Source organism: Corapipo altera, unplaced genomic scaffold, assembly GCF_003945725.1.
Source record: "Corapipo altera isolate COAL_440 unplaced genomic scaffold, ASM394572v1 78, whole genome shotgun sequence".
NCBI classification, from domain to species: Eukaryota; Metazoa; Chordata; class Aves; order Passeriformes; family Pipridae; genus Corapipo; species Corapipo altera.
In genome coordinates this window covers 8,535,002-8,559,358 of record NW_020884904.1, presented here as the reverse complement: position 1 = coordinate 8,559,358, position 24,357 = coordinate 8,535,002, and the positions used below count along the sequence as shown (strand labels likewise).

Sequence of the window (24,357 nt, the reverse complement as noted above, 5' to 3'; positions counted from 1 at the left end):
CTAGAAAGGACCTAGGTCATGGCCAGTGCTGCTGAGACCAGCCTGCTCGCTGAGGAGGAGGATGGTGAGCAGAGGGCTGGGAGGGATTTGTCGCTGATGATATTGTTACATTCTTTCCGAATCCTGGGAGTAAACAGACGCTCCAAATTTAGAAAGAACAGGACTGGAAAATTTAAACATTCCTTGAAGAATTGGTACAAAAGCGGGGGGAGGGGGGCACTGAAGATGATCTCACACACACTCCCGAGCCAGATGAAAAGCTCATGACTCGAGTTCAGAAAGCAATTGAGGGGCCTGTTTCAGGTCGGAGCACGATATCGCAAATGGTAAAGCTCCCCCAGCACATGGAACAGCAGTGAAAAGAGTCTCTGTCATGCAAAGGGGGTCCCAACCCCAGCAGCCTAGGCTGTGGGGACCACTGCCACTGGTCACACTTGCACCCTGGTTTCAAATCAGGAGAGCAGAGCCCAGCGCTCAGCCGAAGGACCAGAAGTAGGGACAGGATGGGTGCCTGAGCATCATCTGGATGAGCATCCCAAGCCCTCAGCTGTTGCTTTTAGCCACAGAACAGGAGTAAAAGAAAATCTCCCCAGTGCCCACTGCAGCTGGGTAAATGGAGAGGAGCTGGTGAAGCTCAGCACCCAGCAGCTCAGCACCGCTGTACGGATCTGGCCAGGCTCCCATACAAGAGCCGGCATGCGGGAGCTATCAGGGAGCAATGGAGCCAGACTGCTGCTGCTGCTTCATAAGCAGATAATGGCTGTTAATAAAAACCAAGCAGGAGATTGCAAAGGGGAAGAAGAAGGGAGGGGGGGGGGGGGGGAAGCAAAGTTAAAAAAAAAGGAAAAGAAAAGAAAAAAAAGCAAAAAAAAAAAGCAAAAAAAGCAAGGGTTTGTGCTGAAGTAAACAAAGGTTAAAGAACAGTCAGGCTCCTGCAGGAATAGCAGAGCTGGGCTGGGAGGGAGGGGGCATTACGTAATGCAGGAAAAATGTTGGCTCCATTCAGTTTTCCACCACTTCATGTGATGTCAGGAAAACCATATAAATCAACAGTCTTTCTGCTCCCACGGATGGAGGGCAGCAAGCAGCACTATTTATACTTACACAATTAAAAAAAAAAAAAGGGAAAAAAGAAGAGAAGCTGATGATTTCCAAGACTGGGAATAATTGACTCAGATTCTTCCTTCCCAGCCGCTGGAATCACTGCTCTGGGCTGTTAACCCTTAAAGAGTCCCTGGCACCAGTCCTGCCACCCCCAGCTCCCCTGTCCTCACCCATCATCCTCCATCAGCTGCTTCAAGGATCAAAAAGTCGCTGGTCTGGAGGTGAGCAAGAAAGGCCAAGGGTGGTGTTTATACGAGGTGGGCACACAGAGGCTGGATGGACCCTGGCATCTGCTGGGGCTGAGAGTTGGGGAGCACAGAGGGGCTGTGCAGGGCTGCCACACTGAACTGGGGACCCTCAGGGCAGGGCTCCCTGAGGTGATGGTATCCACTGAGGGACAGGCTGAGATTTCAGCAGCTCTTGCCAGCCTGCTGGGGTCACAAGCCACCCCCAGGTAGAGGCATGGAATGGGTTGGGGCAGGACAAGGTGCTTGAGCCCAGAGTGGACAGACAAAGGGGTTAAACCTCACCAGAGCAAAGGGGCAGAATCAGGCACTCCCCCAAACATCCTGCCCCAGACTTCCCAAGCCCTCCAGGCTGCCTTGTTGCTGCCCAAACTGCAGGCAGGAGGAAGCTGTGCCTGTCGGCAAGTGCGCCCAGCCTCCCCCAGAGCTCTGCACAGCCACTTCCAGTCAGGATTTCCATGTAAAGCGCTGCCACCATGACCCAGTGTTCTACATTTCAGTTCCAGTTTTTTCCACCTGCTGGTGGCCCGCGTTCCACATGAGGCGGTGGCCCTGTGGTGCTTTTAATTTGGGAGATTTGAGCTTTGCTTGGTGCCTAGCACAGCCACACTCCTGCTTGGGGGTCTGGGCTCCTGCAGCCCAGGGCAATGGAAATGGCTGCCCTGAAGATGGAGGATGCGTGTTCCCAAGCAGGGAGCAGCAGTTTGCTAGCAGGGAGTTCGGTGGTGGTGACGCTGATGGCCGAGGGAGTGGCATGCTGCCAGTGCTCACCCAGCATGGGGTATGCTAGGCATGTGGCTGGGGTGCACTGGTACTTCGAGGGTCCCCCAAGTCCATTCACTTCCCTGACCAGGCAGAAACAGTCTCTGGGGCTTTCAGGGCTACCTCACCCATCCCTGTTCTGGCTCCAGGAGGACTTGGGGTGGGGGTTTGCAGCCACCGTACAGCATGGCCCCTTGCCCAGCCCTGGGAAAGTGGCAGTGGGTTACGGGTGCCAAGGTCATGCTGCCAAAGCTGTTCCCTGACCCATCCCCATGACTAAGCATGTTCCTTCCCAGATGCAACCAAATCGACCTTTTCCTTCTCCTGCACCATGCACCAAGCTGTGCCCTTGTTTATGCCACAATGACCTTGAAACCGCAGGCACAGCTGCTGGGGCAGGCCAGGGGCTGCCATAGCAAGCTCATGGCAGCATCCTCCAGCAATGGCCTCAGCAGAGCTCCTGCAACCCAGGCCACATTAATTAGCTTTAATGTGATTTCATGTAGCCCCTGCCTTCTTTTGAAATCCTTGAACCAGTGGGTTTATTCCCGCTGTTTCTCTGCTCTGTTTTCCCCATCACAATGCAGCTACTCTAATTCATCAGCACTTACATCTGCCTTGCATGGGCAAGGCTCCCTGAATGCCCGTTGTCTGTGCCACCTTCCCCATCACAACTACCCCTTCCCAGGGTCTGTTACCCTGCTGGACTGTGAGGATGGCAGCTCCCTCCATCCCTGTCATGTCCTGGGGCACAGATGTCTGTACCCTCCATCTCAGTCCCAAAGCAGTACCCAAATGCCACAGGAGGAGGACAGGCTTGAGGGACAGAGGTGATTCCCATCTTTGTGTTTTTGCTATTGTTTAGGAACCTGGCTGAGCTCAGCGGGACTGAGGGGCTGCAAGGGGCAGTGCCTGCCCACCCCTCCATGGGTAGAAAGCTCAGAGGTAGGCAGCCAACCAGGCAGACATCCAACTGTCCCAGACATGGGGAATTAAAGACAGCTTTAGCTCTCCCTTAGGCAGTTCGCTGCCTCTCTCTCCTTCTCTCTGATGGGTCAGACCTTTTCATTCATCAGTTGCCTGCCTCACATTTTGCACTGCAGAAGGGCTGTAATTAGGGCAGCACGTGCCTCCTCCTGCCTGCACACTTGTGGCTGAAGAGCATCATCTCCAGCAGACCCTGACTCACTCAGTGATGACCCTTTGCCCCTGTCCTCCTTCCCCTTCTTCCCACCACACACACATGGATTTCTCCTCCTGCCCTCCCTTTGACAGCAACAAGAGGGAACAAAGTGCTTGAATCAGGTTGGGTCCTTGGCACATTTACCAGGGATGAAGCAACCCAGGGATGGGAGAACAAAGGGCAGCTTTTGAATGGCTGGATCCATGCCACCACAACTCCACCATACCCTCCTCTTTCACTCACCCTGGCTGGTGGGTGCAGTGGAGGGGAGATGGACAGTGCAAGGAACGAAGGCATGGGGAGGACCCAGTGATGCCAATGTGTGCCAGACTGAACCTCCTCAGTCTGCACGCCGGGCTGTCTTCCTCCACCACAGCAGCTGGTGGCCAGGAAAGCAGGTGTACATTGATGTGAACAGCCACAGCTCTGTAGCTCCAGGCTAAGGGCATGAGTGTCAGATGAAGTGGTAACCCAGGGCTCCTACCTGTGAGGATGGAGACGCTGTGGAAACAGCTGTCCAACTTGCCCAGTAGGATGGAGAGGAAGCTGTCGGCGGCCAAGCCGGTCACGTCCCGCGTGCTCTGGTCATAGACCACCACGTCCTGGTGCTCTTCTGCCTCCACCTGCAGGGGAGCGGTGAAAAACGGGGATCAGAGAAACAGGCTGAGCACTGAGGATGCTGCTGTCCACACCACCACGGGAAGCAATGATAAATTTAGTGGTCACACAAGCAGAAAACTCCAGCTCCACACCACCTCCATGAGCTGGTTTTGCTTACCAGCCAGCCTGGGACTCTAATCCACAGCTACAAAGGAGCATGTCAGCACAGATGTCCATTGGAGCAGCCCCACCAACTGCAAGCACTTTTGAGCATCCTACCCAAAATAGGGTCACTCCTCCCCATCGCCCACCCTTAGCTTGCTGTTACTTAACTGCATCCCAGAAATTGATGCAACTTCTTCCACCACCTCCTCCCCAGCCGACCTTTGCCCTCAGATACTCCTCTGCAGCCTGGCTGGTGTCACAGGGGAATGGTTCTGCAGGCAGGGGTGCTCCCAGCGCAGCCCTTGTGCTGCAGCTGGAATCAGTACAGCTGGAACAACAGCTCTTCAGGACTCAGGCTGGAAACACCATGCCCAGCACAGTAACACCTCTGTAGGCATTACCCCTCTGGAAGCTCACTCCAAACCTGCAGATCACCCCTAAGGGCTGAAAGAGGGCAAATATCTTCTTTCACTTGGTGGATGTTCAGGGAGCATTAAAGGAGGATAAAAGTCCTCACAGTGGCACAGCTTAGCACATCTGCTGAGTAGCTGGGTGCACGGCATGTGCCTGGCTTGAGAGCGCCTGCCCTCCCAGCCGGCGGGGTAGGACACATTCATCACATCTTGGAAGCAGGGGTAGGCAGTGGCAGGCAGGGAAGGAGGGAATGTGCCTGCAAGCTGCTCTCTTCTCCAGCTAGTGTTGGAGCTGCCCATTGCCCACCCCCTACCCAGCCCTCTCCAAAATCTCTTCAAAAGACCTCTTGAACAAGCTACCACTCACGTACATCTGCCTCCTTTTGCTGTCTCACTGCCTAGCCCTCACCGCCTAGCCCTATCTTACCACCAGAGCAGACTCACTCAGGGTTGCTGTTGCTATTAATGCTGCTTTCACACCCTGCTGCAGGTGCTTCCCTGCTCGGCAACGTGAGCACCATCCAAATAAACCTGCAGGGAGCACTGATTTAGCTGAGCTCATCACATCTCTGCACCGCAGCAGAAGGACTGCCCCGCACCAACAGAAATCCCCATCAGGGCACCACGCTCGGCTCAGCACTGGGAAGGGGGGGCTCAAAGGACCCACCTGTCCCCAGCCTGGCACCAGGCACTGGAGAGAAAAACTGTCCCCATGGCTCAGTAGGATGACAGGAGGGATCAAAAGACAGGATGAGAGGGAAGACAAAAAGACACAGGAATTTTAAAATAAGACACTGAAAAATGACTGAAGCCACCTGGGATAAGTCAGATGAGGATGTACTCCAGCATCTTTTCCTTAACCATCCCTGAATCAGGACTTTTGTGGGAGGTCATCTCAAGCACAGCTGGAGGAAAACATGGTGATTGACAAGCCTGTTGAGAGCTGGGAGCCCATCAACCCTTAAGAGGGCCACTATCTCTTCAAGTCCTCCTAATGCATCCCAAAGACCCAGTTCCCAGCCTGAAGCCTCATGCCAGCACAAACATCTTCCTGAAAAGCATGGTGAGGCAGGGACTGATCTGTGGTGGGGCAGGCGCTTATCCCAGCTACACAGTCCAGGCTGAGGCGGCTGCAGGAGAGATACCAGCTCTGGCTGAGCAGAGTTATTCCACAATAGGATTTAGTGTTCCCTCCACACGGGGAGGCTTTGTTTGGGCCATTACTACAGGGTTGCTGAGCGACGGCAGAGATGTGCGACACGGTTTACATCTTATTAAAGTTATAAGGTTTCAGTCAATGTAAATGCCAAACAAGTGCTGGCCTCGCATGGCCTGGCTGCAAAATAAATATGTGGCTTGCTGGGACAAGGATGTCAGTAGGATGGTCCTGATGAGCACGCAAGGAGCCTGCACTGGTATCCTGGCTCCTCATCACAAAGAGAAATGGACAGAGATGTTTAATCAGGTCCATGGGTCTCTTATTAGTCTCATGCTCTCCTGATATACCCCATCTCTGGTCTTAAATGTAAGGAGGTTAAAAACTAACAGGGCCAGAAGAGGAACTGAAGAGACACTCTGTGCTAGATTCCTGCCTCTGCCAGGTGCTGACATAGGGCAGGGGCAAAGCTGACAACAGAGTATCCTTCTGAGGAGCAGCACCTCCAAGGTGGGAGCTCTCCCAAGGGGTTGCCGTAATCCCAAGACTGCTAAAGTAACCAAACCTCAGGCATCACCCTCCAGGCAGGGTCCCCACATCCAGCTAGCAAGGGACAGTGGGGCCAAGACGCAGCAAGTCTTTTGGCTCCAAGTAGATACTGAGTGGGACTTGCAAACTCATGCGTGCCTTTGAGAAGCTGCTGGCCCACTCCACTGCTGGAGGAGCCCCAGAGCAGCTCCCCAGGGACAAACCTCCTCCCTGCTAAGATCTCAGCCAGAGGCGTATGGCCAGCCTGGAGCAGGGACCACCCAGCCAACAGCTCCAACCAAACCCCGGTTGAGATCATCCATTCATTGTCTCTGCGCTCCCCATTACCCTCTCCAGCTCTGTCTGAAGGTAACTTCCTTATGGACATTAGTCCCCGGCACTGGGTGCTTGAACACAACCCAGGTCCCTGCTTTGCCTCTCCCTGGCTGCCAAGCAGGGATAAGGATGCTCTACAGGTGATCCAGGCTAAGATAAGAGCCAGCTATTATTATTATCCCAATTACTACTGACATCTCAGCCACATATTGTTTCAAAACACAGTGAATCACCCCACTGAAATAACAGAGCTTCCATCAACATAAAGAGCAGCCAGGCACACAGCTCAAAAATAAGCCCCGGCTTTCCCTCAAGCAAAACAGCTGCTTGCAGAGCCATGCTCCTAATGCAAATAAATCAATATTCCCATCGCCCGAAGAGACCCGTGTCTTGCCTCAAACCGAGGCTATAGCTGCTCTGAGATAGCTCCATTTCAGCAAGTGAGAAACTGTCTAGAGGTGGACTTTCCAGGGGGATCCTGAAGAAGGAAAATTTTCAACATTTCCCTAAAGAAATGCTAGTGAAAACCCCAAGTGGGGATTTCCCATAACCTCCGCTCTCCAAACTGCACCGAGGAGTCGAATGATTCCAGTTGTTATTGGAATTTATTATTGTGAGAATTTATTATTGTCAGTATTAGGAGAAGGGTTAAAAACCAACCATAGCAGTATGTTGGTACCATTTTTGTGTGGAGGGAAACTACTGCTAAATGGGAGATGAATTGCTGCTGCAGTTTTTGCCAGCTCAAGCACCATGGGAAGAAGGTCCACACCAGGAGCTTGGGGAGCAGTAGCTCAGCTATGGCAGCTATAGCTGCCACAATTGTACTATCACAAGCATATTTAATTAAAATAAAGAAAGGGCTTTTTAATGTATCCATTTCTTCTTTCCTCCCAAATGGTCCTTTACTTTCCTTGCACCAAAAAAGCCAGGAGCTGCTGTTATCCCACAGCATCACCCCAAACTGCAGCCCCCTGAAGCATTGTTAATGGTACCCTTCCTTAGCAGCAATAAAGAGGAGAGTAAGTCCTGGGAAAAGCAGATTAGGCAAATGCTCTCATCCCCCCTGCCAGCACGCAGGTGGGAGCAGCTGAGTTGGCAGTGGGGTTTGCCCAAATGCTTTGCCCCTGCCTCCTTCCCCAAAAGGTCATCACCACCCTGAGAAACACCGAGGCGGGATGTGCAGGTTCACCTCTCTTTGCCCAGGGCAGGAGAGGAGAAGTGGGACGAGGCGAGGGCTCGGGGCTGCCCTTTGGCTGCCCGGGCAGCTCCGCGTCGCTGCCAGCCGCCTTTGTCTCGGCAGCCCCGGCCGGCCGGGAGCAGGAAACAGGAGGAGGGCGGGAGGCCCGTCAGGAGGAATAATGGGGCCGGACAATCGCGCCACTGATGTCACCCTTCCTGCCATCTGCTCCCAACGCAGGCTATGCCCCCCGCCCACCCCCGTCGCCCCCCTCCCCCCCCCCAACCCTTCGCCCCACCGCCCCCACTAGCCCCGGTGCGCGGAGCCCGGGGCAGAGCAGGGCTGGGGGGTGCTGGCCAGCGATGGCAGTGGAGGCAGGGAAATGACACAAGGTACTGGAGGTGTAAACCAGCTTTCAGCGTCCCCTTCTGAGGAGGGTCTGTGCACGTCGAAGCAGCAGACCATATTGATTTCTGTGGGTCCCAAAACCATGACCCGAGTGGCTGAAATGGGAGGAGAAGTTCATGCAAACACACAAATGCATGCACATAAAGGCTTGGATACCCCGAGTCACAGCTACCACTCCTGCTTTATGCCAGATGAGAATACAAAATGATCCCCTCCCACCGTGGTTCTCCTCTCCAGCTTCCCAGGACAAGTGGCTTAACCTCTCAAGGGTGTCCTGAAGCTTAATTAATTCCTGGGCTGCGTGTGCTGGGAGAGCCAGCATTAAAGCAGTAAGCATGGCAGGGGCTGTAAAGAGTGGCACACTCTGCCTCCTCCCGTGGATGTGCCAGGAGGGATTTAAGCCGTATCGAAAAGAAAGGAAAAAAGGAAAAACCCATGAATTGAAAACGGTGGCATCGCCTCTCCTCTGTCTCCTTGGCATCCCTGGTTATAATCACATCCCGAGCCAGTACGTGAACCATTATGATCCAGGAGCAGGAGGAGGTGATCCTTCCATGCTCCTTCCATGGGGACAGAGCAGGGAATGCCAGGAAGCACCAGCCAGCCCCTTTGGGAACCACTGCTCCTCTGCAGCTGGAAAGCTGCGGATGGCATCAGTTGATGTTAACTCTTCCATGCTTCCCCCTTCCCTATCATCCTCCTCCTCTTCTTCCTCCCCCTTGCGCACCGCTTTTGCTGCTGCTGCTGCTGCTGCCGCTCCACGTGACGGCGGCCACTGCAGAGGTGACCCTCGCCGGGAGGAGGGCGGCCGCACCGCTCTCCTCAGAGCTGGCGAAAAACTGATTATTCTGCTTTATTCTCCCGGGGATTTAAGAGCAGCTAAAGCCGTTCAGGAATCAGTCTCTGCAATCCCCTCCAAATCGCCCAGCCCAGAGCATCACCGAAGCAGATTGGCGCGAGGCCGGCCCCCCCGCGCTGCCAGTCCCCTTGATCCCGGCGGGGTGATGTCACCGGCAGCCAATGCGGGCAGCGGTGGCTTCTCGGGGTGGCGGGGGGGGACACACGACGCAGATGGCTCCAGCTGGGCCGAGCATTTGATTAATCGCCTGAATTACCCTCGCTTTGCCATAAAATTACAAGGCAGGAGGGGGGGGGAACGGTAAGAGCGAACCGGCAGGAGGGCGGGCTGCGATGGCAAACCACCCTTTGGATGGTGAACCACCCTCCAGCTCGTCCCGCAGCCAGCGCGGTACCCACCGCCGCAGCTCTCCAACAGCATCTCGGCACCCAGCAGCACAGCCTCTGGCAGCATCTCAGTGCAGAGCAGGGCCCAGCCCATGGCACCATAGGGGGACCCGGCACTGTTCTGGCCGGGACTCCAGCCCAGCTCCGTGGCTCAGAGCCACCTCTATTATTTAACCAGGAGCGATAGAGAGAGGAGCCTGGGAGAGATAATATGCCATGACACTGGATAAGAGCTTCTGGCGTCACAGGGGAGGAGGATTACATGTCCCTGAATGGAGTTAGAGATGACAGAGGGGAGGGGAAGAGTTTTTAGCAGGGGATTAAGCTTACAGCTCTGGGAAGGCTTTGGGGGGTTGTTTGGTGGCATAAGACAAGTCCTAGGGCTGATATACCTGTTAGACTTGCTCGTTCTGGAGCAGGGAGCCACGTCAGTGGGGCAGAGGCAACAAACAGGTCCCCAAGGACAGCCCTGTGGCCTCATGAGCTCATGCTCCAGCTCTCCAAAGGGTGTCACAGACATGGTGGCAGATACTGGGATCAAGGGATGGAGGAGGATGCATGTATCAGGTGACCCTTAGGCCAGCCTGAATCCCACCAGGGAAGAGGATGTGAGCATCCACCAGCAAAGGTGATGCTTTACCTTCATCTTGGAGGCAGGCTGGATGAGCTCTGTGATGGAGACCTTGTCCTGCTGGAGCCTCCTCTTAACAAGCTTGGAGCAGCAGATGTTGACAGAACTGAGGACGTGCCAGGAGTTGTACTCCACGAAGGAGCGGCTGTCGATGACCAGGGTGCCCTCTGCTCCGTTCCTCAGGAGGCTGGCCAGCTTCTTGGGGTCCATCACCTTGCGTGGGAGCCTGTCCCCAGCCATAACGGGCCTGTCCCCTCTATGGCAAGTGGGGGGCAAGGGGTGGAAGGGCAGGGCAGGGACGCCAGCACCCGTCTCCCCAAAGGGGAATAAGCAAGGGGTGAAGGGTGAGCAGGGCAGCTCCTGTCCTAGTGTCCCCACGCTGCTAACACACAGAGTGCCAACTCATTGTGCTGAACCTGGAAAGAGAAGAAAGGAGATGACAACTGGTCAGCCGGGCAGGATGACATTTACCTTAGGCCAAGTCCCCAAGGGCTTGGCCTTCTGAAGATGTCTTCAGAAGAGCCTAAGAGTGTAACAATCCACACTTTCTAAGTACATTCTCCCAGCTTGAGGGCATCTGTGGCTCCAGAGCTGCCCAAACCAAAGGTTTTGTCTTTGTATTTAATAGCCCTCAGTGGAACTTTCTTCCATGAATTTGTCTAATTGCTTTTTGAGGCCATGTCGGCTTTTAATTTAACAGGCACAGTGGCCAGGGGCAGGGAGCAGAATGGTTTGTCAGCTACACTGAAGAACTCCTTCCCCTGCTTTGCTCTAAATCCGCTAACTGATGGCTTCTCTGGGAAGCACCAGAAAAGGCCACATATGCCTGCTTCCTAATCACCCTCCCCACAGTTCTTACCACATCTAGACCTCATTTAGGAGCCTTGCAGGTCAAAGCATCTACAGAGCTGCCTCTTGCACAGATACCTTTTGCCACCCTGGCCAGCCACCATGTACCATGTTTGAGAGCCAGGCACACCAGGGACCTGCACGGGGTAAGATGTCACCTCCTTTCCCTGTTCCCAGCCCAATGGCTCCTTGCACTCAATTTGCTTTTTCTGACCTCTGCCAAGCACAGAGCTAATGGTTTCACAGAAGCAGCTTAGCTCAGCTCTAAGGTTCTGCTGCTGCATGATAAAAGCTAGTTCAGGGCCCATCAGACACACCACCAAATCAGGTTTGCTCACTCATGTCCATCACTTCACACTGGATTTCACCTGCCTGTTTATCAGAGCCTGCTCGTGGGTATCTTAGCCAGCTTGCCTCCTGGCAAGTCAAGAGAAGATGACCTCTCCTGGAAGACAAGAAGTCGAGTTGACCTTTACTCCCATCTTCAAGGAACAGCCCAGACATTAGGACAGATGGCCAGGGAAGCTATACTCGGACTGAGATGGCCCCAAAGAGCCTACTGCTTTGCAGCATCTAACTTGTGCAGACTTAGAAAGGGGGTTCATATATGGGGGCATCCTGTATACAAATACCCTGTGTTTCCATCTTAGGAGCTGAGAGGGGGTCGAGTCTGGTGCTCTCTGAAGTTCTATCAGAAGAACAAGCTTCCTCCTTGGGGAAGGACCCCACGGGGTCTGCAAGAGCAATAGGCACGCTGGGGAGCATTCAGCTCAGAGTGTCTTCTTAGGTTTTAATGGAACACGTCATTGCAGGCATGTTTTAATAGCATTAGGTTTTAATGCCGCTGCAGTCATTCAGAAAATAAGCCTGGGCTACTACCAGGCTCCTCTTGTTCCTGCCAGACGGTGTTTTAGAGAGAACCCACAAGCTGTTTCGTGGAAGCTTTAATGCATCTGAATTAGGAGGACTATGAATAACGTGCCTGAAAAGGCCAGCGTAAAGACTTTCATTGACTTCTGCAAGATCAGGATTTGGTCCATGGACTAGAGGAGGTTTATGAGTCACCCTGATCCAAGTAAGCCAGAAGTTAGCTCCTACAGCTGAAGGCTCTGTAGTGTGGGCACCTACTGCAATGGTAGCTCAAGATACAAACCAGATGCTTGAGTTGGACACACTACTGGGTGACATGACAGGTACCTCAGTTACCAGTCACCAAACCTGGAGGACACAGCCAGCTTGTAGGAAAAGGATGGAAAGCCACAGAACATGAGGATGGGGATTCCAGCATTTGCTCTGGCTCATGACACCAGCATTAAAAGCCCAAACTTCCCTGTGCTACCAGGCCTGCCTCCCAAAGTAGCAGTAGACATCCCAGGCTTCAGCCTAAGGATTCAAGCTCCCAGTACAAAGCCACATTAGGACGTGCAATGCTTTTCTGCCCTTTGTCTCACACCCCTGCTGCCTCTGCCAATGTGTTAATACAAATAATGGGAGGGAAAAAAATCGCCTAAAAGCTGCATCAGTGATGGCCCCTCCTGGCACAAAGCATTTTGGCAACCCTGCAGCACTATGGCATCGCTGTCCCTGGCCCCACGTATCATTCTGCGGCTCCTCGTGGCGACTCCAATTAGAGCTGCCCCCTCAGTGGGCGCCGGGCGGTCCCCCCACGGCAAGAACCCCGCTCCCCCCAGAACTCCTCAGGGGGCTTAAAAATTGAAACAGTTCTAATTAGGGGGTCTGAGGGGGAGCGAGGCTGGCTCCTGCTGGGATATGACACACCTCATTACGTTGCTACCGCCTTGCCAGAAGACCCCCTGCTGTACCTTGGCTATAGAGCCAGGGCACTCAGAAAGGATGCAAATTAGCCAGCTTTTCCCCTTTCACACCCCACTCCCCAAATCACTTTCTGCCTCCCTTCCCAATCAGGACACAAGGCTGTGAATTCTTCTCAGCTCTTACAATTACATCTAAGAAATAAAAAGGGAATAGAAAGAGTCGACTGACAAAAAAGACTGGGATAATACTGCGGCAGAGGGATGAGAGTGAAGGACTCAAGTGGGAAGAAGGAGTGAGCCAACATTGCACAGTTCCTCTGGAGATAACACAGTATCCGATCTCCAGACAATGAGCAATGGGAAAACTTTGGGGGTCTCAGATGCAAACAGAGAGGTCTGGGAAAGAGAACAGATCCTGATTGCTTTACCACTCTAAGAGAAGTCCAAGCAGAAAAAGCCTGCATGAAGTTCTGGCAGATGACCAGAAGCCTGGGTGGAAGAGATTGGAGAAGACAGACAAGGTTTCTCAGGTCAACCAATAGCCCCTCTCATACAGAACAACCACTCCAGCATGCCCAGGTGGATCCAGTGGCAGACACGTGTGACACGTCAAACAGGTTCCACTCCCAGCTCCATCCAAGAGAGAGAGGGGGGAAGGTAGGGCAAGGATAGTCCATTCTGCCCCTCCTTCCAGGAGCCTTTACAGGGGATGGAGTTGGCCAACTGAGTGCTGTCATAGGGAGCTGTAACCTTGGCATTAGAACCAAGACTTCTCTGTGTATGTTCAGCCAGGTCAAAGGCAAACAAGCAACTTCTTTGGCAGCAACCATGGGACATTTTGAAGCCAGACTGAGGGGTGGTGAGTTCATTCCGAGCTAACAGGTACTCCAGGTACCAGCAGAGGCTTTGAGACCTTCACAGTACCTTGCAGGCTGTATGTGAGATGGTCTCCCAGATGAGCTGTAACATTGCCCTACCTGGGAAGACTACCAGAGAAGGAGGAAAGATGTCTTTATGCTTCTGCTCAGATGGCTCAGAAGGAAAACTGAAGGAAGAGGTACTACATGGAGCACTGCTAAAGTAAGAGATCTTCCCACCATGGTGAGAGGAGACCAGGGGAAAAGGTTAACCTGGAACCTAAATTAGGGTTTCAGAAACATAGCTGTGTGTCCTCACTTATCAGTTTATTAAAGCCATCTTAATCTTCTTGAGTGTTCCTGAAGAACACTCCCTTAATCCTTTAATCCCACCTCTCCTGGAGTGCCTGTAATGAGGAGATGGGCACACAGCTTAGCTGAATGGGGACAGCCAGCAGGAGAGGCCACACTGCAACCGAGGGACAGAAAGACCTGCAGAGCTTAGCACAAGTGGGCCACTCATAGGGACTTTGTCCCTGGTGTCCCCTCCACAAATGTGCATGTCAGGTGAGGGGTGCTGGGCATGAATCATGAGTGTGACAGAGATACACACAGCAAGCCAGGCCAAGGGCAAACATTCAACCTGGCTATGACCATCTTCTGGGCAGGACAGGCAAGAGAGCAAGCAAACCTGAAACACACCTGAGCCTGAGTCTATCCATGTGGCATGCCAGGCCACAGGAACTCTTCCCTGTGCCGGCCCGACACAGATCACCAAGTGGAGGCCACTTCCCTCAATTTCTCATCTTACACAAGGCCCCCAGCTGAGAAGGGAAGGGCACAGACTTGGTTTCTGTTTTACTGGAGACATCAGTTGGAAGAGCAGCAGGTCTCTGCATCAACAACAAACCTCACTAACCAGCATGCCCATTTCTTGCACCAGGCTAGTAGTTGTGCCCTGGAGATCTCTACCCTCCCCATGCAGTTCAGCTGAGGAGATGCTCCCCTCACTGTCCCAGGCAGGACAGCTCTGCTGTGGGAAGCAGCTCTGACCGCACAAACACATTTCCATCATGTGAGACTGGATCTACAGCACACTCTCTGTGATGGTCATTCCAGGAGCACACTCTTCTGGTGGCACCTCCACCTTGAGTTTATGAAGGCATAACAGCACCTCAGGAAACATCTGCTCATTTGTCCCCAGTAATCTAAAAGCAGCCATTCCCAAAGAACTGCCATCTCCACCAGGGACCCGTGGCACTGAGCTAAGTGATCTGGCTTTTCCCCCTGCAGCCCATCTGGGGAAATATCTGTGCCTTCTGAGCCCTGCAGTGAGATGCTGCCTGGCCAGGGCTTCTTCATGCATCCAGGTCAGGTCTGCCACCAACCCCAGGCTTACTGCTGGGACACTGGCAGGACCCCACCCAACCCCAGCTCTCCAGACACTTACTAAGATGTAAAACATGTCACTTTTTCCAATCCCCACACCCTTCTTTCTTCCCTATCCCCTCATTTCTTTCAAGTGCTTTGGTACTTTGCAAACTCCCCTCGGCAGGCTCACGCTGTTTGAGGGATTCCTAAATCACAGGCCCATTACTAATTATTATTATTTTGCAGCAGCAATCAGGGACGCGGGGCTCATTAACAAGTTAGCACCTCTGGTTTCCCTGGAAACCCGCAGCTGCCAGGCAACGGCAGCTCTCCGGCCCGAGGCGATGCTACTGCAACGCCTTCAGCTCGCTCCCAGAAAGATGCTTGGGTTCTGCAGGGGCTGATGAACTCAGCGTCGCCAACGGGATGGGGTTAGGAAACCACGATGTGTCCCCTGCTCTACCTCATCTTCAGTGAGCCTCAGCCCATCCTCCTGATCCTCTTCTGCCACTCACAGCATCATAAACTGCGCAGTGGCTCATCCCTCCCAGTGAGCCATGTAGGCTTTCTCCAAGGGGGAGGAATTTGGAGCACTAATGATGCCCCAGAGTAACAGTGGGACAAAATTGTCAGGTGCCTGCAGTAGCTGCTTTGGAGGTGATGTAACTGCTGACGATTCCTTAGCAGCTATTCAAGGTCCCTTTAAGAGGCAGCACAAAAGATTTCTCTGCTTGACGATGGAAAAATGGAGTGGGGCTTTTTCCTTTGCTACTTAAAATAAGGCTGGGAAACACTACTAACCGCGTACACTAACTCCGACACAAAGCTTGCTTGTTCACCTTTCCCTGGTGAATCTCAAAGATGGGGAGGAACAATATCTCCTGAGACCCAGCAGTATTAAGATGTAGGGGAGATGGCAGTGGCTTTTCTGGTTGCAGTTAAGCCAAGTTAAGGTCTGCTGGCCTGCTTGAACCCCCAACACTCACCAGGTAGACAGAGGACTCCCCCACAGCCTCATCCACACTGATCTTACAACCCCATCTCAGCTCCCTGCACAAGGCAGGCATCCTCCCTCTGGGACAAGAGCCCCTGTGCTTGCCCCTCCATGGAGGGAGCATTTTGGAAAGGGGGAAAAGGCAGCCTTCCCATTGTCCCACAGCACATCACCGTGAGGCAGCCACTGCACCTTTGCCAGGGTTTCAGGCTTGCTGATCTCATTATTTTTTTAATTCTTTTTCTTTCTGCTCCTCCTTTCTATGCCGCAGCCTCTCTTCAATTCCTGCAGGCTGGAAGCAGCATGTGAGGGAGCCCTGCAAGGAGCTGCATGCACCCAAACAGCACCCACTTGTCTCCCTGCGTCTCCCATTGCCCTCTGCACCTGTATGTCATGGTCCAGAAAGTGTTTCCCACCAGAGGACGTGGCTGTAGGGCCAGGACATCCTTCAGCAAAGTGCCAGATGGTGCATTCACACCAGAGGAGGGATGTGGCAAGGAGGCACATGGCAGGGCTGGTATGGGGGTGGTCAGCCTCGGGTATGCGGCTGGCGGTATGGGGCTGCTCACACTTGAACCACAGACAGGAACACAGGGATGAAAGGAAAGGGGACAAGTCATACCAAGCTGCAAGGGAGTCTTTCCCATGCACCCCTCACCCCACGAGGCAGGACGGCTCTTCTGGTTGCAGTTAAACCCAAGCGAAGGGGTCCCTCATCCTCTCCTACCATCTGATCTTGTGCCAGCAGCTTTGGACAGGTTATGATTGCAAATGCAACTGCCTCCTAGCCAGCTTTCACCAAAGCAACCCGTGTGCAGTTAAGGATTTACAGACTGGCCACTCCCAGAAAAATTTCTGACTGCAGTCATGGTGGTCAGTCTGAAGATCTGGTCAGGAAGAGCCAATGGGGACAGGAGGGAAAGGAATTTAGCTGGAGTCTAGATGACAAGAGCAGTATCTCCTCCTCTTAGGCTTGTGCTTTTAACATGATTTATATGTTTTTCCCCTTCAGTATAAACACAAGCTTTCATTTTAAAGCTTACAAAAGCCGAGACCAAAGGTTATCCATGACCAACCAGTCATTTAATCACTGCCTTTGCCCATGCTGAGGAGAGAGCTCCCAAGCATGCTGCTTTCTAATACCAAAGCTATCCCATTTCCATTTTCACGCTGCCAAGCCGAGAGCTGGCCACCCTCTCATCCCAGAGCTAAATGCACCTTCTGCTTTGAGCAGCTTGGCACATATCACAGAGGACATGTCATGTTAGAGAAGGGAAATCTAGTCCTACTGATGCTTCAAGGGCCCTCATTGTCCACTGCTTGGTACCCCCATCATTTGCTGCATGACCCCATGAGCCCAGAAGGCTTATCCTGGGGATAAGGTGCTTGTTTGCCTTTTTGCAACAAGAGCAGACAGAGGCAGCCCAGAAAGGTATGCACTCAGATACTTCCGCAGGGCTGGTCTGGCTCTCTTGTCCTAGGACACCAAACACCATAAATACCTGCTGGGTGCATTTGCAGTCTCTTGGAGAAAGGGTCTCCAGGACCTCCATGCTATTTTCCTGCTACACCTACACACCAAGTGAAAGAAAGCACAGGATTAAGCTGTGGTTCTTCAAGGCTGCAGATAAATAGGCCAGCATTTCACTTCTTAAGCACAGTCCCCACTGACATGAGCTTGTCCATCTCAGCAGAGCGCCAGAGACAGACACAGGTGAGGCTGAGGCTGGTGAAGCAAGCACCTAGCAAACACTGCATCTGCCCAGTGCAGTGCCATTAGGCCCCCATATTTAAATTGCAAAAGGTTGTTGCCCTCTATCAGCTTTCCTGCAGTTTCTGATGATAACCAGTGCAAACTGATATGCAGGTGCAGTTCCCAGCACAGGTTTCCAGTCAGCAGAAGCCAATATCCACAGTTATGCCACTCCATGCCCACAAAACTCTGACTCTCCTTAGGAGATCCAGAATTCAACACAAATGCAAGGGGCTACACTGGTATTCCATGGGATGAGGCATTCCTCAGGGCAGTAAATACATTTTACAAGACTTTTCTGACCTGGTTCAAGGCTTTCTGAATTTTCTATATACACACAATAGCCAAATTGTTCACAGGTTTGGGATGAATTAGAATGTGTCAGCTCAGGATCCACCTCTTACCACAACCCCAAGAGGAGGCACCAGCTCAGAGTTTCAGAGGATTACCTCTATCTAGAAAAAACACACAAGACAGGCAAAGCCCAAGCTGATGTTCCTGCCCCGCTCTCTCCTTTTCCCTTGGGCACTGTGATTCATTACCAGCTAGTTTTGTTCTGTTAATCCGAGGTGACACAGGGGTCAAACAAAGTGTTTTAAAGGTCTTCCTCTATCCTCACCACCCTGGACAAGCAGATCAGCACATGCCCATTGACCATGCTGAGCCATGGCTTGCTGGTCATATGCCACAGCTGTTTGTGTATGAAAGCCCACCGCCTAGCCTCCTGACTGAGAGCTGGGTATTGCAGCACTTTGTAACATGGGTCTTCTCTCTTAATCCATATTATCACTGCTATCGTGGGTGGCAAACTAGATGAACTCATTTGCTGGAGGAAACAATCAGCAATATTCCCCTTACCAACTCCAGGTAGATGTTGAAGCATGATATATATGCATTTTAATCCCAGTTGCAAAAACCCCTCTTGAGATATATCCTGACATCCACCCAGAGCTTAAGCATCCTCCAACTCATTGCCACACAGCAGGTCTCACTCAGCCCTGCTTCTGACCATGCAAGTGAAAGCACGAGTGATCACACCAAGTAAGCCTTGCCCCTTTAGCTGGTTGACCCCCAGCTAAGACTAGGTCAGTCATCCTCACCTTCCCACCTGTCCTGCTGGACTCCAACAGAGCTCACTCTTATCTTTGTATCAGGTACTGCTGAATGAACCTTGCTCAGGTGCCAGACAAAGAGGCAGCCAAGCTCAAAGCAGAAGGGATTGCGAGGATGACACAGAATTAACAGGCATCAGCATTCAGCAAGCAAGCGGAGAACGCGGAGATCTATTTTTAATGGTACAATGAGAGCGCTTTACAAAAGGATGTGTCTGGGGAGATTCTGCCCAGTCAGAGATTTGCATTCGGGTTTTTTTGCAGTAGTCAACTTCCCTCAGTGTGCAGGAGGCATTTTTGTCTCTTCACCACCCCACATAGCAATTCAGAGGGCCCTGGCTCAGTTCTGGCCGGAGGCTCATTCCTTTGGATCACCTTCCTGCCCTGCTGCATCCTTCTGACTTTCCACCAGAAGAGCTGAACCTGAGGTGAGGTAAGGCGTAAAGGACAGCTCCTGGCTTGCTTGGCTTCTGGGTCTTAGCCCTGTTGAGCTAGTACAGCTGCCAGGGACATCTCTGCAAGGTCCACCGACAGCAGCAAAGCAGTTAACATGGTTTTTCATGGGCTAGCTCAAGTCAGCAGTGCTGGCACCCTCTCTGCACCAGCCCTCCACTCAACAGCCTTAAGTGCCAAGCAAGACTCAGGCTGTGTCCGTCTGCTCCCCAGGCAGGGCTGCTGGCCAAGGCAGATGAAGATGGCATGAATAACTCCACTCAAGCTACAGCTCAAGGAGGACCAGGCTGCCATCGCAAGCTTGAAAATGAGGGTTGTGAGAGGCAATGAAAAAACAGATGATGTAGATACTTCTTGGTTGCTTCTTTTCAACAGTACACCCCAGAGATGGATGGGCCCTCTTTATCTGGAGCAAAGACCACCTGGTGTTACCCAGGAGGGTCTGGACTTCAACAGATATGTGATTTATGCAGGCACAGGTTTAACGTGTGGGAAGGTCTTGACTTGCTTGATGCAAAAAACCTGCAATCACCTAATAGACTGAAATTTCTCTCAGAGCTTCTGCTGCATCAGCTGAATTACCATGTGTTAGCTTTAGACAGCAGCGCTCCTCAAAGAACTAAATCCCCTATTAAAAAGACGAAAAAAGGCGAGATGAAAAGCCGGGGATGCGGGCACACCGCACATCCAAATGCCGGATGAGTAATGTGGGTTGACAGAGACGAACCGGAAAGACGCACTGCATCATTAGCAGGGCTGGAGGAGGTGGAGACAAGGATGCCAGGGTCATGCTGTCACTGGAATCTCCATATAGGATCAAAGCAGTGGTCCACCTCATTCACATCCCCTCACCATCATTTCCTAATAACAGGTATTCTACAAAAGCCTGTGAGAAGCAAGACAGTGGGTACTTATGGACTAGTCATGCAATAATGTAGGTTTAAAGGGATCTCAGTTCATCTGGTCCAACCCCTCTCTCCCTTAAAGGAGAAGTAACATCAACACCAGAATAGGTTGTCTTGCCCTTCTGGTCACCAAATGACTTGTTCCCAGTCATCATGGACTCAAAAATAATGCTCCCCATAACTCAGGATGCAGAAATGCTATATAGAGAGCCACTTGTGCAAATTGCTAGAGGACCCTGAAGGGCTCTGGAGAAATTCCTGAAGAATACAAGGTCTCTGCCCCAAGAGAAGGCTTAGTTTAAAAAAAGTACAATGAAGGGAGACAACTCATGAATGCACACCTCAGGAAACCATGATATAAACCTTTCTGCACACAGAAACAACAGGGAAAAAGGCATAAGAAGAGTGGGAAGAAAAGAGGGAATCAAAGAAGGATTTCCAGCCCCAGATAGGTTGCTGGGATTCCCTTATTTTAAGTCAGTGCAAAATGCAACACTTATTTCAGCTTCATGTAACACAGTCCCTGTATTTCTGTCCTGTTATTGCTCCCCATTTGCACCAAGATACTCTGTATACTGGACCAGTTCCCAGAGAGCACCTCCAGGTTCTCCTCCAAACCCAGCCTGGGCTACCACTGCACCTATCTTTTGAAACACTGATCCTTCCAAGGTACCATGCAAACAAGCACCACCTGTCACTTTGGGAAACTGGAAGTCTAGAGCAGCAAAATCAATGCTACAGAACCTCTGGGCAAAGCAAAGGAAGAAACACCCTGCACACCAAGCTAGATTACCCTGTCCAGCTGGGTCTAGAAAACCTCAGGGAAAGAGCCAAATAGCAGAGACGGAGCAAGTCATCCTACAGGAGCCATGGTAGTCTACAACATAGGCTGGGCAGGGCTCTCTGCCAGGCATGGCCACCCAGCATGGCCCACCCTTACTCTTACTCTCCTTACTTAAAAGTGGAGATGGCTGAGAACCAAAGGAGCTTCTTGGACAGTGTGAAACCAAAGGCTTGGGGTAGAAGGTCTACAAACATCTCTTGGAAGAGGAAGAAATAAGACCCTGTTTTCCTTTCCTTGACCTCAAGCTAAAAGGGAGACAGGGTGACCAAGGCACCTGCCATGGCCAGAGCTTGGCATGTTCCCCCACAGTCTCAGCTGCTGGCTCACTGCTGGCAAAGCAACTCTCCCATGGGCATGAGGCACATGCCATGGTCCCCCCTGCCATCAGGTGAGCAGGCAAATGCATTGCCAGGGTGCATTACACCACCCACTGTCCCTGAGGGAACGTGCACTACCACTAAACACACCACAAACTGTCTGGCTTTGATGGCAGCCCCTCGTGCCATTAGTGCAGAGCATCTTGGCACAGTCAGTTTTCACCCCCTCTCACATTCCCCTGTCTGTGTTATAATCCTGCACACAAAGTACACCCAGATCTCCTGAGTAAGCTTGAGAAAATCTTGAGCAGAGAGCTTGTTTAGCTTCTTATCTGATGAATGCTCCCAGGCCACTCACCTCCCTTCCCCAAGCCTGCTGTAATTACGTCAGGTGCCTCCTTCCCACTGGCATCAGGTGGGACAGGTGTATCTTCAGAGAAGAAATGCAAAGCTTGAAAAACAGGTTTTAAAACCCAGAGGGCATGGGGATGCAGAGGAGCGTTGAAGCTTTCCCCACAGGATGACTGCATTGCCGCTCTGGCTGCAGGAGCTTCTCTGCATAGCAGCAAGGGAAAGAGTGCGGCGAGACCCAGGGGCTGTGCTTTAGGGGAGTGTGAGCACCCGGGCATGCCTGCAACCATCTCCCCCCTTAACACTGCCACTGAACACATGGCAGAGGGGAGAAAGGCCTGCAAACTCTCCCAGCACAACCTCTGGGAGAAAAGCGGTCAGCATCCACAAGCTCCTTCTATTTATCACCTCCTTCTCTACTAGATTCGGTTTGCTGGAACTGTTTCAGTATAATGGCAGCGTCCTATGAGCCTGCACCATAAATCAAGGCTGCCAAGTGCCGGAGCACCTCCTTTTCCTCCTTCCATTCCTGACAGTGTTAACATGCTCTGCACCTGCCTGTGCCCAGGGCTTCGGGAGCCAAGCTGTGCACCAGAGAAACTAACCTCTGATCCCTAAGAACAGCCTTGCTTAAAGGCAAGGAAGCAAATCCAAAGAGGAAAACCACCTATAACACACCCCCTATTCCTTAAAGCAGAGGTAAGGGGTAGTAGGGACGGAGTGGGGACTTGCTCATATTCATGCTAAGAGAAGTCATTTCAGAAATCCAGAGACACAATGGGTTTCCAGCCTTTGGGGAGGTTTTCTGGGGGAGGATAGGGCTGCAGAGGAGAGAAGCTGTTTTTCTCTCATGTCCCAAGATCCTATTTGGCAACATGGGACAGGCACTACTGCTTAGTCCTACCCAGCCCTCGAGGGTGTTTTGGTAGTAATAGTGATGTTGCATTTAATATTAGGTGAATTTAAGCTCTCCAAAGGCAGGCTCCTCAGTGGCTTTCTCAGCAAGGTACCTGGCACCCAGCAAAAACACAGTCTGCAGACAAACGTGGTGCAGTATTTGCAAGAATAAACTCCATGCAATGCCCCAAGAGAACGCTCCTAAGGACTCTGGTCATTTTGCTCAGCTCTCCCAAACTTAGCTGAGGCTAAATTTCAAACAGCAATGCTAGATCCAGGTTTTCCTTCCCTACTCCTTACCTTGTGTCTAGGCAGGGACAACTGAAAGCCACAGGAGGCAAATCTGTCGGGTTAAAAGACTTTGGTATGAGCTGCTGTCATCTCAGCTTGGAAACCTTCCAGCCTCAGGTTTGCACTTCTCAGTTGTGTTGCCAATGGGCTGAGGGCAGGAATTTCTGCCTACTGCCACTGCAAAGAGGCATTTGGGCATCCTTATGCTTCTTACACACCTGCCTGTCCACTCTGGTCCCAGCCATTCAGGTAGTCCTACACATCCAGGCTCTGCCACTGTGGCTGTGCCAGGAAAAATTGGGGACAAGACACCTGCAAGGTCCTTGCGGGCACTACAAAATCCCAAATGCACTATGGCCAGAAGGGTTTTCTTGGGGCTGCAGCTTATTTTGTTTTGGGAACTGTTACAAGCAAAACCAAAGCAAGCGCAGGAATCCCCATCCAGATCCCAACAAACCTCTTCCACAGAGAGAGACCTCCCGACATGGATGCCCTCCGACAGCATGAGCACAGGGGCACACAGAGGCAAGGCCAAACCTATAAAGACCAATTCCCATGCACTGAGTCCTTCCAAAAACAAAGCTCTCCCACAGCCACGTTTGGGCACTTAGGCAGCCGTGCCCTGAGCCCTTCACCTTAGCGCAGGAGGATGAGACAATGCAAGTAAGCGTTAAACACCGCTCCACAGGCAAGCTGCTTTCAAGGTTATCATGGCTCCTGCACCAACAGGCACAATCCTCAGCACTACCTGTTCAGGCTTCTTGAATATCCCAACCGTTTCCTGGGGGAAGGGGGTCTACCTTATTACCCCAAATTAGAGGGAGATGGAACCTCCGGCAACAATTCCCAATGCGTTCGTCATTGCTAGCTGCTTGGGATAGGGATGGTCTCTTCCACATATGCTTATGCAGTGCCCAGCTCCCACCAGGGAGCTGTTGATAACTACCGCAATATGAAGGATAAATGCATCCATGCCTAGAAAAATCCAAATATCCCTAACAGAACAGCACTGCACCGCGTTCTTCCTTCTAACGAAACCGCAAATTACTGACCTGTGCACAGAGCTCCCCCAATGCAAGCTGAAGCACTGACATCAGCTTTTGCTGTTGCTCAGGAATTTAATTCTGGGGGAGGAGAAAAGGGAGGGGGGAGTAGGAAGGAGAAGGAACTTATTTATCAATAAGGGAAATAACCAGGAATCTCTAAAACCAAACAACACTCAGCACATAAACCAACATTTATCACTATATAATAATTGGGGGCGGGTGGGGGGTGATAAATCGGTCCAGGCACATTAGGGGAGGTGGAAGGGATTATTTTAAACGGGCAGCTTAACTCATTAGTCGCGAGCAGCGCCTTTGGAGCCGCAGCAGTGAAGTGTTGCATTAAAACCCCCGCTGCTGAACACATGCCGGCTTCGTTTAAACGCCAAGGACACAGGGCGACACTCCAACCTCTTTCATCATCAGAAAAACCACAGCGCTGTTAACACCGGCTCCTCAAACACCAGCCCTCAGCCCCGCCAGAAAACCCCTCCATCCGCGACCCCCGGCGCGGCAGGACAGCGGGTATTCCCCGGCGCTTCCCGAGCCCACTCCTCACCTGCACCACCGCCGCCCGGCAAGCGCGCAC

The 24,357-nt window shown here is 52.2% G+C and overlaps 1 protein-coding gene across 3 annotated transcripts in view; it reads right to left on the bottom strand.

The window, feature by feature from the left end:
* The window catches only part of DUSP8 (dual specificity phosphatase 8), a 46,270-nt gene extending 21,927 nt beyond the window's left edge, over positions 1-24,343 (bottom strand). The window contains exons 1-3 of one of the 3 annotated variants that reach the window (XM_027651202.1): positions 24,328-24,343; positions 9,966-10,372; positions 3,779-3,917 (exon numbers count right to left, since the gene is read on the bottom strand). In XM_027651202.1, the coding sequence (XP_027507003.1) occupies positions 3,779-3,917; positions 9,966-10,196 (370 nt within the window). In that variant the 5' untranslated portion in view covers positions 10,197-10,372; positions 24,328-24,343. Of the gene's footprint in view, positions 1-3,778; positions 3,918-9,965; positions 10,373-21,544; positions 21,728-23,777; positions 24,270-24,327 lie in introns of those variants that run through there. The other 2 variants (XM_027651200.1, XM_027651201.1) reach the window with 2 other exon arrangements.
* Positions 24,344-24,357: the final 14 nt, after the last annotated feature.